General features: G+C 41.9%; 1 protein-coding gene across 1 annotated transcript in view; it reads left to right on the forward strand.

The window, feature by feature from the left end:
• LOC142214474 (tumor necrosis factor alpha-induced protein 2-like) overlaps window positions 1-4,676 on the forward strand; it is a 29,567-nt gene extending 24,891 nt beyond the window's left edge. The window contains exons 12-13 of the mRNA XM_075283421.1: window positions 2,758-2,894; window positions 3,427-4,676. Coding sequence (XP_075139522.1) covers window positions 2,758-2,894; window positions 3,427-3,592 — 303 coding nt within the window. The 3' untranslated portion in view covers window positions 3,593-4,676. The remainder of the gene's footprint in view (window positions 1-2,757; window positions 2,895-3,426) is intronic.
• The last annotated feature ends 11,405 nt before the right edge of the window (window positions 4,677-16,081 follow it).

Raw genomic sequence — 16,081 nt, forward strand, 5'->3', positions numbered from 1 at the left:
GGTCGGAGCACCTCTCCGTTTACTAAAGTCCACCACCATCTCCTTGGTCTTCCCAGCATTAATCCTGAGCTGGTTCTGCTGGCACCATTCAACAAAATCCCGGTTTAAGTCTCTGTATTCCCTATCATCGCCATCAGTGATAAGGCCGACTATAGCAGAGTCATCGGAGTACTTCTTCTATCTTACCCATTCTGTATTGAAAGGTTGTGTGAGATCCCTTGTATAAGCTGCAATGGTGACTTATATTGTTTGTCACTCAAGTTTACTATACAGCTGTTTAGTCAAGTTGAGAAGATACTGTTCCTATTTTTAGTGTTTTGGATCATATTCCAAAGGGTTAATGCATACAAAATGTAATATTAACGGTCAAAGGTTAGTGGGCACTGCCTAAGAAGGGGATGAAATTCAATGGTACAGCCTGGGTTGAATAGGTCCAGTTGAACGGGTGTACCAGAATATCATCTAAAATAATGGACCTCTGTGTCCAGCTAAAGACAACCCCAATTGGTGTGAAGGTTGGAGTTACTATGGATTGATTCACAAATAACCTATTAGATCCTATAGATCGTATTAGAATCATCTCCTCTGGTAGACCACAAACCCCAGTCTAATACACAGTACTGGAAATTCTTTATTGCATAATGCATTTCAGAACCTACAATCCAAGCTTTTCCTCAGTTCCTTTTAGAACCTGTAAAAACATGATCAAGAAATTTATTGTAATCTGAAAATGCATTCTCCAAGAAAAAAGCTGTTTGCCCATACAGTTAGGGCCAGAAATATTTGGACAGTGACACAATTTTCGCGAGTTGGGCTCTGCATGCCACTACATTGGTTTTGAAATGAAACCTCTACAACAGAATTCAAGTGCAGATTGTAACGTTTAATTTGAAGGGTTGAACAAAAATATCTGATAGAAAATGTAGGAATTGTACACATTTCTTTACAAACACTCCACATTTTAGGAGCTCAAAAGTAATTGGACAAATAAACATAACCCAAACAAAATATTTTTATTTTCAATATTTTGTTGCGAATCCTTTGGAGGCAATCACTGCCTTAAGTCTGGAACCCATGGACATCACCAAACGCTGGGTTTCCTCCTTCTTAATGCTTTGCCAGGCCTTTACAGCCGTAGCCTTCAGGTCTTGCTTGTTTGTGGGTCTTTCCGCCTTAAGTCTGTATTTGAGCAAGTGAAATGCATGCTCAATTAGGTTAAAATCTGGTGACTGACTTGGCCATTGCAGAATGTTCCACTTTTTTGCACTCATGAACTCCTGGGTAGCTTTGGCTGTATGCTTGGGGTCATTGTCCATCTGTACTATGAAGCACCGTCCGATCAACTTGGCAGCATTTGGCTGAATCTGGGCTGAAAGTATATCCCGGTACACTTCAGAATTCATCCGGCTACTCTTGCCTGCTGTTATGTCATCAATAAACACAAGTGACCCAGTGCCATTGAAAGCCATGCATGCCCATGCCATCATGTTGCCTCCACCATGTTTTACAGAGGATGTGGTGTGCCTTGGATCATGTGCCGTTCCCTTTCTTCTCCAAACTTTTTTCTTCCCATCATTCTGGTACAGGTTGATCTTTGTCTCATTTGTCCATAGAATACTTTTCCAGAACTGAGCTGGCTTCTTGAGGAGTTTTTCAGCTAATTTAACTCTGGCCTGTCTATTTTTGGAATTGATGAATGGTTTGCATCTAGATGTGAACCCTTTGTATTTACTTTCATGGAGTCTTCTCTTTACTGTTGACTTAGAGACAGATACACCTACTTCACTGAGAGTCGTCTGGACTTCAGTGGATGTTGTGAACGGGTTCTTCTTGACCAAAGAAAGTATGTGGCGATCATCCACCACTGTTGTCATCCGTGGATGCCCAGGCCTTTTTGAGTTCCCAAGCTCACCAGTCAATTCCTTTTTTCTTAGAATGTACCCGACTGTTGATTTTGCTACTCCAAGCATGTCTGCTATCTCTCTGATGGATTTTTTCTTTTTTTTCAGCCTCAGGATGTTCTGCTTCACCTCAATTGAGAGTTCCTTTGACCGCATGTTGTCTGGTCACAGCAACAGCTTCCAAATGCAAAACCACACACCTGGAATCAACCCCAGACCTTTTAACTACTTCATTGATTACATGTTTACGAGGGAGACGCCTTCAGAGTTAATTGCAGCCCTTAGAGTCCATTGTCCAATTACTTTTGGTCCCTTGAAAAAGAGGAGGCTATGCATTACAGAGCTATGATTCCTAAACCCTTTCTCCGATTTGGATGTGGAAACTCTCATATTGCAGCTGGGAGTGTGCATTTTCAGCCCATATTATATATATAATTGTATTTCTGAACATGTTTTGGTAAACAGCTAAAATAACAAAACTTTTGTCACTGTCCAAATATTTCTGACCCTAACTGTACATTAATTGTGACACTTATGGAAACCTATTACCCAAGAACAAAAAGATTAGGACAAATCTTTCTCCCCCCAGAAGGAGGCCCCTTTTACACAATAGATGGTTAATCGATCCCACCAAAATCAGTGGGTTTGATAGAAATCTAATGTGTATTGCCAGCCGTAGTGTAGTATAGTTGACATATTGCATAGTTTTATTGCTACTTCACTTGATGGTTATTCTGATGGTTGTAATGATTGTGCAGATGATGGTTAGGGGTGGTCTGTGGAGGTTTTATGGTGGGGGGTTTTGCAATTAATCCTTCCAATGATACCTCTAACAGTAATAATTACCCTTTTACAGCTAAATGATGCACAAATGTCAGAAGCCAAATGGAGAAATGATGCAATCCGCAAGATTGCTGACATCATACAACTTCAGGATTTGGATGCCATTAAGTTGGTAGTAGGTGTACTCGCTCATGAATACCCAGATATCAGGTAAGGAGACCAAACTAAACTTTGATATGAAACAGCCACCTCAAATGTACAGATACTTCCAATGATGGGACACATTCTTTATGGGAAGAGTAGAGTTTATTAATACATTGTTCTAGTTCTGTAGATGTAACAGATCCTGCTTGGTATATCACTATGTATAGCATTTTATTACTATTTTCTTTGCTTTTATAGCTCCAACATATTCCATAGATATTGCCATCACTCACTGTTCCAAGTAGGGCTCACAGTCTAAATTTTGCGGTGTGTGGAAGGAAACCCACACAAACACATGGAGACCATACAATCTCCATGCAGATGTTGCTTCTTGACTGGATTTATACCCAGGACCCCATTGCTACAAGGCAGCAGTGCTGCTACTGTGCGCCAGTGACACCTGCCTTAGCATTGGGGCTGCTGTCATCTTCTGATGGGCATTGTGGTGGCTTGTATGTACATGCTATACCCTGTTTTATTTAGGAGTATACAAGTTTTAGTAATGAGAAGCAGAATGACTTCTCCACTGTACTTCCAGGAAGCGGCACGTAAAGGCCATTCTATACATCAAAAATAACCTGAAGACTGCTGAGAGGATGTCTGTAGTGAAAATAATGGAGAACATCACAAAGACCACAGATCACCCACAAAGACAGCTGTTTGCATCTATTCCATGTATGCCATGTTGTTGCCTATTATTTTAGTCACACTGTTAATCATTGCCTACTTGAAAAGATGTGTCCATATCTGCATTGGAGGCTCCTTCAGCTAAAATGATCAATGTGATGTATCAGGTGCTATTCATATTTGACAGATCCTACACTGCCTTTACTTTTCTTTTCCTAAAGAAGATGTGAACAGACGTCTTTCACTGTTACAGGTTCAGTGCATTCGTTCATTGTATGGACAGTTATTTTACTTAATGGCCACTATGTACTGCTATATTGCAGCAGAGCGTTCAAGGAAAATGTATAGACAGATGCAAATCCTTTCCTTCTATACCAAACCAAATTTACAACCAGCTTCTTCTATAAAATTAGTTTCCCTCTTGACATAACCCCTTTAAGTCTCAAACACAAGTTTGGAGCTTTATACAGTAGTGGGACCTCTTAGGCCCAGTTCACATCTGCGTTCAGTATTCCGTTCGGGGAGTCCGCTTGGGGACCCCCCGAATGGAATACTGCTTGCATTAAAAAGCGGTGAGCAATGAAACCACATGGACCCCATAGACTATAATTGGGTCTGTTCGTTTTCCGCGCGGTGTCCACACGAATGATGCAGAGAGAAAAGTATTTCAAGCAGCACTTTTCTCTCCTCATGATTTGCATGGAAAACACAATAACCCCATTATAGTCTATGGGGTCCGTGTGCTTTCTTTTCTAACCTCTTTTTAATGCTTTCATTATTCCGTTCAGGGGTTCCCCAAGCAGACTCCCTAAAAGGAATAGTGAACGCAGATGTGAACCAGGCCTCAGCCGAATAGCTTAAAAACGAACATCTATAACCAGATGGGGTTAAAGTTCTGTCATACTATAATGAAGTTTTGTGGGTGCAATAAAGAAAAAGATAGGGTCGATGTAACAAAGGGATAAAGAAGAAGACAAGGAGTTAGTTTGTAAATCTCTTAAATCTTGAGCTTATACTGCTAGAACATTATTAAGAAAGGTAGGACTAAATCTCCTGTGTCTCCTGTTGGCTGTAGGCAGTGTAGGTTCGCGTTCATTTAATATTTTACCATATTTTCGTTATTTAGCATTCTCATGAACAAACTGAAGATCCTGTTAATTCATCTATAACCCTATTTCTGTATTATACATTACCATTCATATTGTATTACCATGTTATGTTTTGTTTACATAATTATATATTTTTTGTTACACAATTGTTATTTTTGTTACATTTTTTAAGTGTTTTCTAAATTTCCTACATTTGTGTTTCCTGTTGTAAAATAAATATGTTTTTGTACTTTTAAGTCTTTATTTTATTATTTCAATACAAGTCAGTCAGTTTCACAATGTTGGGAACTAGGAAACTGATTTCCATTGGCGCTGATATCTCATACAACATGTGTAATGTTTACAACCATAGTATCCCAGTAGAAAGCCATCAGAATGATGGTTGACCTGTTGCATCTATGGTCAATTTGCGTGTATCCTAGAAACATAATTTTACAGCTCATGTAAATAATTTAAAGGTGGATTCTCATTTCATACTTTTAAAGCATATCCGCAAGCTATGTCATAAAGGAATAGAACCAGGACCAATCGCAATAAAGGGCTCCCCAGCCCATCCTATGTGGATGTAGATTTACAGAAAAAAAATGTCTAGACTGTGCAACAGTGTTGTCTGTAACTCTCTGTTACAGAAACAGAGTAGCTCGCTGCGGTGCCATGTTTCCATAGCTTATATTCACTTCAATGGAAGTTGCAACACAGTTAAAATCTGTAGTAGATGTAAAAACTACCAATAAAGTAGCCTTTTACACATAGGTGGGAGATAACTTTCAAAATTAAAAGTGAATTGATGGCTATAAAAGTTAAAATTTCCATTAGATCTTAAGTAAACACCCTTCCCATACAGACTCACAACTGGAAAATGAAAGGGGTTAACCACTTTCAGACAAATATTGAGAGACAATTGTTATTGTTTGTATAATAAAAAGTTGTACAATTTTCCAATATACTTTCTGTATCAATTCCTCATGGTTTTCTAGATCTCTGCTTGCTGTCATTCATTCTGCTTACTCTCAGTGGTCATGTGATGTACGGTCCATGGTCATGTGATAGACACACAGGTGCGCAGCTCGTTATCAGGCAGATGTCTGATTACTGCTCTGTGACTATAACGGGTTGTGCACACCTGTGTGAACATCACATGACCATGGACTGTACATCACATGACCATGGACTGTACATCACATGACCATGGTCTGATTTTTATGCACTGAGAGTAAGCAGAATGAATGACCAAATTTGAGACTATGGTGTCTTTATTTTAATTACATATTACAGTAGTTTGTTGGTTTTTGTTAATTTGGCACCTGTGACCCCATGTGGGTCCTCCCTGTACCAGACCAAACAATTAGCACATTGTCTATATACTGTACAATATCTTGGTCATGTGTATGTGTGTCCTACGTGATTTTTAACATCACAGATGTACTTGGACTCAAATTTCACTAGAAAAGAGTTTGCAAATATAAGGGCCACCGAGGTCCCCATCACAGTCCTTGGTGTCATTTACCATCATAACCCCCTTTAAGCATCAGTTAAAGATAGATTTTCATTTCTTCCAAGTCTTTCCTAGTTCTAGTGAAGCACTATGGAGTAAAATAGACAATCTTTATTTATAAATACATATAAAATTGTTAACTGATGAAGCTACAAAGCGAAACGTGCGTCGGGGCGCGTTCGGTGGTATGTGATTATGCTATTACATCTTGTGTATTAGGGTCTTGCCTGTAACTTGCTTTTTGATTGTTCTATAGTGGCTGCTTTCAAATGCAGGTCATTCACTGTTTCATGCCTATTGCAGCACTATAAGGCTCTTTACTATTTATCTCAGTCATTTCCCCATTACTTTTTCAACACATTTAACTATTTGCCACCAGACATTATTGAAGCATTGGACCCGTCTCTACATGTTTGTACATTGTTAACAATTTTATATGTATTTATAAAGATTATCTAGTTTACTCCATAGTGTTTGTGTCTTTGACATTGATACATATTGTTACCTTGAAGCAACTACCCTTTTGCCTTTTTGCATTTGTGTGTATTTTTCCTAGTTCTAGTGAATAAAAGTAACATTTGCAGAAAAATGAACATATTTTGTTCTGTTATTATTGTTATGAAGGAAGTTCAGTTGTAGAACAATTGAACTTATAAAATGAGTAGCTCAGTCCCCACTAGAAATGGAGACCTGAAACCTTTAGTAACAAGAAGTGATGTGATTGTGGTCGCATCTTCACATGCAAACCGTTAAATAACAGCTTAAATGGGAAACTCCATGAAAACCGTAAGTTCCCATGTACATTGTGGAAACCATCTGTACATGGAGCTAACTGCTCACTATAATTGTTGGGTTACAATTGCCGTGTAAATATCACCATGTTATTAACTCTCTTATTACATATACATTTTATGTATGACAGGTGAGTGCTTTGTGACTGACGGACATAAAGGCCACATGTACGTGTGTATGACATCATGGACAAACCAGGTTTTCTTTGCTGGTTGATAACATTCATGTATACACAAGGAAATGTGTCAGAAGTGCAATAGTATCAAAAGTATTTATTAAATTACAACAAAAGGAGAATAATACAGAAAAAATGACATGTCATGTGAAACATAGGAATAAACCTTCAAAGAAGGTACCAGATAAGATAATCCTTTAATAGTCCCACCATGGGGAAATTCAGTGTTACAGCAGCATAGATAATAGTTTGTGTGTTTGGATGTTTGTTCCTAATCATGCAAAAACGGCTGAAGGGATTTGCATGAAATTTGCCACATACATAGATAGGAACCCCGATTAAAACATAGGCTACTTTTTATCCCAGTAAATGATGTCACTACACAACCGCAGTGAAGGAATTTAGGTTCACACAACACTAAAGGATGTGTGATGACATCATCACAGGTCCTTGAGCCGTTCTCGGATAGGATCATGCTAGGCAGTGGGAGGGGCTACACGCTATTTTGTGGGCGGAGCTATATAGGATGAAGCTGGACAGTGTGAAAACTGAAGAAAATGGAGTCTCATGGAAGATCAAGAGACTACAGAACATGCACACTATGTGTGGGCAAGAGGAGTATATCGGGTGTACAGTTTCAGTGAGTACGATGGGGAATGTCTTGTTCTGCCTCTGATGGGGGAGGGGGGAGAACTGTGACACATTTCAGCAACATCCGTTTAGTCCTTTGTAACACAGAAGCTGCTCAGACAGTCACATAACTAAACCCCTGTAATCACAAGTGCCCAATGTAGCAGAGTTTAGGCAGCGCTGTAGCACACCTCTATAGGCTCTCCATATGCAAATATGTACATACAGCTGTTAAAAAATGTTAAAAGTAATGGTAATTTGTAGTGCCGCGTCCTTAAAAGTCTGTCCTATTAAAACAATATTATTAATCCTGGACATTGAAAAAGTTACAAAATATATTGACAAAATGCCAGAATTGTTGTCTTTGGTCACCTTCAACCCTCTAAAAAGGACAAAAAGTGCCACAACATGATATTGGTAAAAAAAATGTTGTGCTTTTCAGAATATGGTGCCCATAAGTAACAGGACCTCATAAGGCTATGCAGACTGATAGAAAAATAATATTAAAATAGGCAGTTGGGAAAATTTTAAAAAAAATTGCTGGATCTTTAAGGCCCAAATTAGGCTACAACGATACCCCACAATTTAGGATTCTAATGATGGGAGAGATATCTATAACCTAAAAAAGTACAGTAAAATAAGCAAGAAATATTCATATAGTCCTCTCACTAAGAAATTGGGATTTTTGCTTTAAATGAGTGGAATTTTGTTTTTCGAAAAGATAACATTTGTTGGAATTTCCCACCACTCTGCACCCTGTTACTTTCATTTGGATGTCTCTGCCTGTTACCATGTGAGCTTTGTCTAAATATAAAAAGCAGGAAGGGTGTGGAGGTTTTTCTTTGTACGGTGTTTCCTTTGGAAAATTGCTTATAATACTGGCATCTTATAAAACAACTACTAATATCCCCATGTATAATACATGTAAGGCTCTATTCACTTTACATGTTTTACTGACATTTAAACACCAAACCTATACATAGGACTACATTCACTTGTCCTCCATCAGGTCGTGTGTCTGTGAACAATCCTATTCTCTTAAAGCAGTCTTTCTCAAAGTGGGCGATAACGCCCCCTTGTGGGCGCTGGAGGCCTATAGGGGGGCAGTAAAGGGCACAGAGAAGATTGGGGGGGCGTTGAAGCGGTTTAGGGGGGCGATGGCTAACTTAAAGGGGTGGTATCATAACAATGATTCTATCTATACTGCTTGTTAATGTGGATTTAAGACTTTTCCTAAATACATTGCTTCAGCAAAACTGCTTTGTTTGTCCACTATTTTACTTTATTCACTTCATTATGGACACTAGCACCTGGCCCCCTGCTCATTGCTGAGGGAGCCACATGACGTAGCTCCCTGCTGTGTGGGGGGAGAGAGAGGTGGGGGGCTGAGTGTACGGAGCCAGCCTGTGTCTGCACCACACATACACATCACCTAGCTCCCTGCTGTGAGATAGAGGGGGGGGTGTGGAATAAGTGCTGCTTTCTTATATAAAGCAGTCTAAATCCTACTGGGCTAAAGGACCTGGTCTCTCTGTTCACTAGGATAAAGCTTTATTATATAGAGCAGGCTGCTAGTGGGCAGAGGAGCCAGGTCCTTTAGGAAACTCCGTACAAGGTAAATCCAAGTCTACAGGACCTTTTGATGACATCACAGGCCCTTCAGTCATCCCATAGGATCACGCTATGTGGTGGGTGGAGCTAAATGCTAATTTGGGGCGGGGCTAATTGACGCGAGCAAACAGGAAGAAAGAAGATTTTTAGGCAGCTTAGAAGGCAGATCAAGCTTCATGAGGCTACCCCTTTAAAATAGTTTTTTTGCTTTTAACACAAACAGCTTTACCGAATTTTGGCTACAAAAGCCAATCCCGCAATTGTACCCTCGATTGTGGTCCATCGTTCAACGATTTTTGATAGCATTCCCATCATCGTATTTGTGTGAGCATGGATTTAGTGCTGTGGCAACGTTGCTAACTAAAAAGAGAAATCGGTTGCAGATTACCGAACGCGGTTACTTACGGCTGTTTTTGAGTAAATTCAAGCCTGATATTAACAAACTTGTTATAAATCATCAAATTCATCCTTCACATTAGATTAGTTTTAAAATTAAAATTGAAATGTTTGTTTTAATAACATGAATAAAAGTTTTCCTAATATTACAAAATGGTGTTTTACATTACCCTCATCAGAAAGTCTTATTTTCACATGACACACATAATTTAATTATTAAAGAGGACCTTTCACCATATCCGGGCACAGGCAGTGTTATATACTGCCAGAAAGCTGACAGTGCGCTGAGTTCAGCGCACTGTCGGCTTTCCCGATCTGTGCCCGGTGTGAAGAGCTTATGGCCCGGTACCGTAGCTCTTCTATGGTCAGAAGGGCGTTTCTGACCATTAGCCAGAGACGTCCTTCTGCCTCGTGGCGCCAATCGCGCTGTGCTGTGGAGCTGGGAGGAATGCCCCCTCCCTCTGCTCACACAGCTCATCCATAGACGAGCATTATCAGGATCCGTGTGCTTTAACCCCTTCTCTCCTCGACTCGAGTATAAGCCGCGAGGGACTTTTTCCGCACAAAAACTGTGCTGAAAAACTCGTCTTATACTCAAGTATATGTTTTATGGTCCCATTCTCTGATACTAACTTGCTTATCTATATCATAGACATATGACCAAAATGCCTACCCTGCCTATAAACTGATGTGTGATGGTGGGGGATAAACGGTGAAGTAGGTAAAAGACTTCAGACCAGTACGTCTGTGCCAAATGAAAGAAGATTCCTCTACCTTTAAGGCCTTGTTCCCACGGAGTAACACGCCGTTCATTTAGACACGTAAACATGAGTCAGAGCGAGACGCTTCAAAACAGATCCCATTGACTTCAATGGGTGCTGGCTTACGCGCGCTATACATTGAAATCAATGGGTTATAAAGCCTCCCATTGATTTCAATGTGTAGTGCGCGTAAGCCGGCAACCATTGAAGTCAATGAGATCTGTTTTGAAGCGCCTCGCTCTGACTCGTGTTTACGTGTCTTAATGAGCGGCGCCTTACTCCGTGGGATTGTAGGATTGTTATGCTGAAGGTCTGGCTGCTGGAAGATGAGGAAAATAACACATTTACCTAAAAGATATATTACAAAGTTTCATCTATGCACAGGTACTAAGTCCCAAACAAAAAATAAATGCAACAGCCCAAATCCATAGTAAAAAGGTAACAAAAGGTTAAGTACAAATCCACTCACTTGATCCCGTTGCTGGTATGACGTAGGTTAATGGATGCAATGCGATCGGTGCTCAGAGATCTCTCCCGGCAGAGACAGGAACAAATTAATGAAAAGTAGCAAGGTCCAGCACGAACGATCAGCCATCCATGTATCATAAAACGTAGCTTTTATTTTACATATAAAAAAACTTCATGTGCAGCAGTAGGGGTTACAAGAGCTCTTGTAACCCCTACTGCTGCACATGAAGTTTTTTTATATGTAAAATAAAAGCTACGTTTTATGATACATGGATGGCTGATCGTTCGTGCTGGACCTTGCTACTTTTCATTAATATGCACAGGTACTACTCATTTATGCACATAGTAATAATAATAATAATAATAATAATACTGCTTTAAATGTCCCCAGATGGCATTATGTGGCAAATGTTTATCAATCCTTTGCTACTTTCAATGTTAGTCATATGAGATAAGAAGACAGGTGTATCATAAAATACAGACCGTTATAACCGTTAAGGAATATACATGAGTCAGTGTTATCAGTTCAGATATTGCTATCAGTGAATGAGGAAATAAGCCATAAAATACAAGAAAGAAAAGATAAATTCTGTTACTGCTTTGTTAGCTTACCCTTGATCTACTGCTTGTGGAAACCCCTGATACAAAGGCCAAAGGCACAATAGAGCAAAAGGACACCATTGGCAGACCACCAACAGGAAACAGGAAAACATTAATGGAACAAGCAGAGATTTTTTTATATTACTCTGTTTTCCCTTAGTCCTAATAGCAGTACAATGGTGGGATATTTTTGCCTCTGTCTGCTGATAGGACAGATGGAATATTTTAAATCAATGTATAATAAATGTATAATCCTTCCCCCCATTCTCAGACTCTATAGGGGAAAAGATCCAACCCCAACCATGTAATCTAATAAAGCAAAATAAAATATATAGGGAGGGGACCTTGTGCTGCTGTTAGGACTAAGGAAAAATAGACTAACACGAAAAAGTCTATGCTTCCACAAGCAGCACAATGATGGGGAGCTAGCAAGTAAAACCCATAGGGAGGGTCCAATTGACTAACCAAATTTAATACAGAACAGCTGAAGGATTGTGAGTTTCTGAAGGCTAAACTATCAGATGAGATCTCTAGGGTTCTGCCCCACAAATCTGTTCTACAGAGATCAGATTCCTTTCTGCTCTAGAGACTGATCCAATGTAATAAGCTTTGATGAACTCTGTTGGATCTAACTCCTGAGATATAAAAGAAAGTCTAAGTGTCTTCTTAATCCACTCAGTAGGTTACGCAGCTTTAAGGACTTTATGACTGCCAGACTAGATGACGAACAGCTTGTTAGACTTCCTAAAATCTTAAGATCTGTCCAAATAAACCCTTAAACATTGCAAGATGTTAAGGGAATGAACTCTACCTTTGTTTTGGACTAAAGAATCTGGACTTTTGTGTTTATGGCACCCCACCTAGCAACCCCAGACCCTGACACAGAGAACTAATTTAAAGTTTATCTGCTTCAGAGGCTGGAAAGGTGGATTACAAAGACCTTTCAGGACTGTGGCTAGGTACCACTGAGGCACTGGATTCACCACAGAAGGACTATCTATGTCCCTCCTAGAGCACCAAGCCGAAAACACGTTCTAATTCTGGGGGTATTATGTATAATGTATATTAGGTATAGTGTATTTAAGACGGTCTCTGAGAGACCTGTACATTGTGAAAAGGAATGATCAACCTCCAGAGTTACAGGTTGAATCTGTTCAGATATGGGCAGATCTGGGAGTCCTAAGACATCAGTTTCTGCCGCCCGTTCGCGTACCTTCCCTCTCTGTCTCTTATCGATCGATGCAGAAAAAGCCTTTGATCGAGTCCACTGGAGCTTTTTGCGCGCCTCCCTGGAGCAGGTGGGAGTAGGCCCGATCTTCCTTCATAGGGTTTTGTCACTTTATGGGACCCCCTCTGCCAGTGTCCTTGTGAACGGCATTATTTCCGACCCTTTTCTGGTCCGTAATGGTACTAGACAAGGATGCCCCCTATCCCCCCTTCTTTACGCCCTTGTTATGGAACACTTGGCGGTAGCTCTCCGAAGCCGCTCCGACGTAGTGGGGTGCCCAGTTGGTGCCTCTCAGGTCAAAACTGCCCTCTACGCCGATGACCTCCTGCTCTACGTGGCCCAACCCCGCTTTTCCTTCCCGGCCATTTTAGACGAATTCCAACGTTTCGGTGCAGTGTCCAATTTCAAAGTTAACCTGACGAAGAGCGAGGCTTTGAATATTTCTTTACCACCAGCGGAAGTTGCCCATCTGTCTAACCTGTTCCCTTTTCGTTGGCAATCCCGTTCCATTAAATACCTGGGGATCCAGATTTCCTCTAACCCCAAGGACCTGGTAGATCTTAATTACTCTCCCCTTCTGGCAAAAATGTCCTCTGACCTGCATTCCTATGGCTCACTAGGGCTCTCATGGTTTGGGCGTATCAACGTTCTAAAGATGGATATTGTCCCCAGATTTCTGTACCTATTCCAAGCCCTCCCAATCCCCGTCCCTACACGTTTCTTTTCTGCCCTTAAGACTCTCTTTGGCCGGTTTGTTTGGGGCCCCTCTCGTAGCAGGATCCACTTCCGCACTCTCATCAGACGCAAGACTGAGGGCGGCGCTGGCCTCCCAGATCCCCTCCTATACTATCGTTCCGCGGTTCTTCTGCGTTTGCTAGATTGGCGGTATAGATTTAGTGATAAACAGTGGGTCTCTCTAGAGGCGGAACTCACCTCTGCTTATCTTCCTTCCCTCCCCTGGATTCCCTCCCATTTCCGTCCCGCCACGGCTCGCTCATCTTCGTTAGCCTCACACTTTCTCTCGGTTTGGGATGGCCTCTGCAAGTCTACTGGTTTGGCTAGGGTCCCTGGACCCCTTAGCCCTCTATTTAGGAACCCCATGTTCCCTCCGGGTCTCACAGCCCGACGCTTCCTGGGCTGGTCTGCCCCCGATGATGTTCGTCTCGGTTCCATTTTGGGCTCATCTCCCTCTCTCCCTACCCTCAGTCACCTCCAGGTCGCCTGCCCGGACTCCGCTCTTTCTTGGCTGGAGTACCACCAGCTGGTTGCCTTTTGGCACAAGTTTTCGTTACAGCTCTGCCTCTCCTCTCCCCCCACGGATTTGGAAAGCCTGCTAGCACAGGTTGAGACCCCTCCTCGTGCTCTCTCCCTCCTTTATAGCTGCCTCCTGAAAACCATCACTCCTGGGCCTCCGCCCTATACTAGGTCTTGGGAGTCTGATTTAGGCGTCCGCCTCTCTGCTGCTGATTGGGACCGATGCTTCCTCCTATGCCACAAATTACCTTTACCCTGTAGCGCACAGGAGAAGAATTACAAGCTCCTGACCCGATGGTATCGATGTCCGACCCTCCTTCACAAAATTTACCCTGCGGTTTCTGATCTATGTTGGCGCTATGGGGCTGCAGAGGGTACCTTCTTCCACGTTTGGTGGGACTGCAGTGGGATCCAACCTTTTTGGTCTGTGGTGTTCTCTCTATATAATAAGGTCTCTGGCCGCACCCTGGCACCATCCCCCCAGGTAGCACTTCTCTCACTCATTCCAGGTAAATTATCCAAGGTGAAAGGCGATATCCTGCGACACTTCCTCACGGCCGCCAGGATGGTCATCCCACGCCACTGGCGCAGTCCTGTCCCTCCCTCCCTTACGGAATGGCTCCAGGAATTTCTCTTTATCCGTAGAATGGAATATCTGGTTGCGATGGACTCTCCTGATTCCTCTAAGTTCGAAACCCTCTGGCGGCCGTGGGTGGTGTTTCAAGAGACCTCGGAGTTTGCATCCCTTTTTAGTTGAGCCCCGGGAAGGCCGGAGCGTATCCTTTTTTGTCCTGCCTCCTCAGTGATCTCTTTCCTCTCTCCCTTGTCTCCTGTCAGTTGTGTCCTTTCCTCCCTGTTTCTTATGTTTGGTCTTTCTGTTGTCTGTCTCCCCCCTCCGGTTTGCCAGGGGTTGTTACCCTGCTTCTGTTAAACTGTTATTTTGGTTCCCAGTATCTGTTTTTGTAGTGAGGGGGCCTTCCCCCTGGTACTTTCCCTATTTCTGGCCCTGTGTGGCCGCCAAGCGGGACCTTGGGCGCTTGGCCCTTTCTCTTTGTGTGATATTCTTGTTTTGTTTTTGACAAAAAATTTAATAAAAGTTGATTACACCTAAGACATCAGTTTCTGAACAGGGGAAAGTCTCCAGTACATCCCTCGACTCATGCGCATGAGCTTGGAGTACCATGACGTTTTCGGCTAGAACATTGATCCTGTCTTATTTTCCTCAATACCCTTGGTATCCTGGAATTGTAAGCCATCTTGTACCTCCATGGGGTGGACAGGTCATCTACTGCCAAGGGATTGTCCTGATACACAACTTCTCTACCTTGGTATTGAACTCTGTGGCCATTAGGTCTAGCTCTGGAAGGCCCCACATCAGGGCAGTCTGTATGTTTATTTGTTCTCCCCGTGTTTGCGTGGATTTCCTCCCATACTCCAAAGACTTACTGATAGGGGAAAAAGTACATTGTGAGCCCTATATGGGGCTTACAATCTACATTAAAAAAAAAAAAAACGAACAAAAAAAACCTCACTGCCACAGACTACGGGAAGAAAGGTTGTCAACAGACGATGCACCTGAGATGCAACAAGTGTCCTGGACAAACAATGACGCATCCTGAAGTGACATGGTGTAAGCGACAGCATTCATCCCACACCATCTGTCCGTAGGACAGAAAAAAGCACTGTTGGGGCCGAGGTCCTTTTCCCTTATATAGTCCAGGAAGGGTGGGGACAGGATTAAATATTTTAATTATTTAATACTTTTAGGCTAAGGCCCCAAGTAGCGAGTCACAGCTAAAAAGTGCTAAAAGAAAAAATGTGGCATAAACACATTGTTGTTTTTCGCACATTGTTTTTTACAGAAAGTCCACAGAGTTTTCCTCTGCAAACTTTCGGCTTCAATTATACCTATATACCGCATGATATTTTTCTGCAATGTGTGGATGGGATTAGCCGGAATCCCATCCACTTGGCAGTGACTGCAAAATGCAGTTCCTGCCATGGCAAAATCGTGGCATTTATGCTATGTGGACCCAGTGGCATAACT

Source organism: Leptodactylus fuscus, chromosome 7 (assembly GCF_031893055.1).
Source record: "Leptodactylus fuscus isolate aLepFus1 chromosome 7, aLepFus1.hap2, whole genome shotgun sequence".
Taxonomy (NCBI): domain Eukaryota; kingdom Metazoa; phylum Chordata; class Amphibia; order Anura; family Leptodactylidae; genus Leptodactylus; species Leptodactylus fuscus.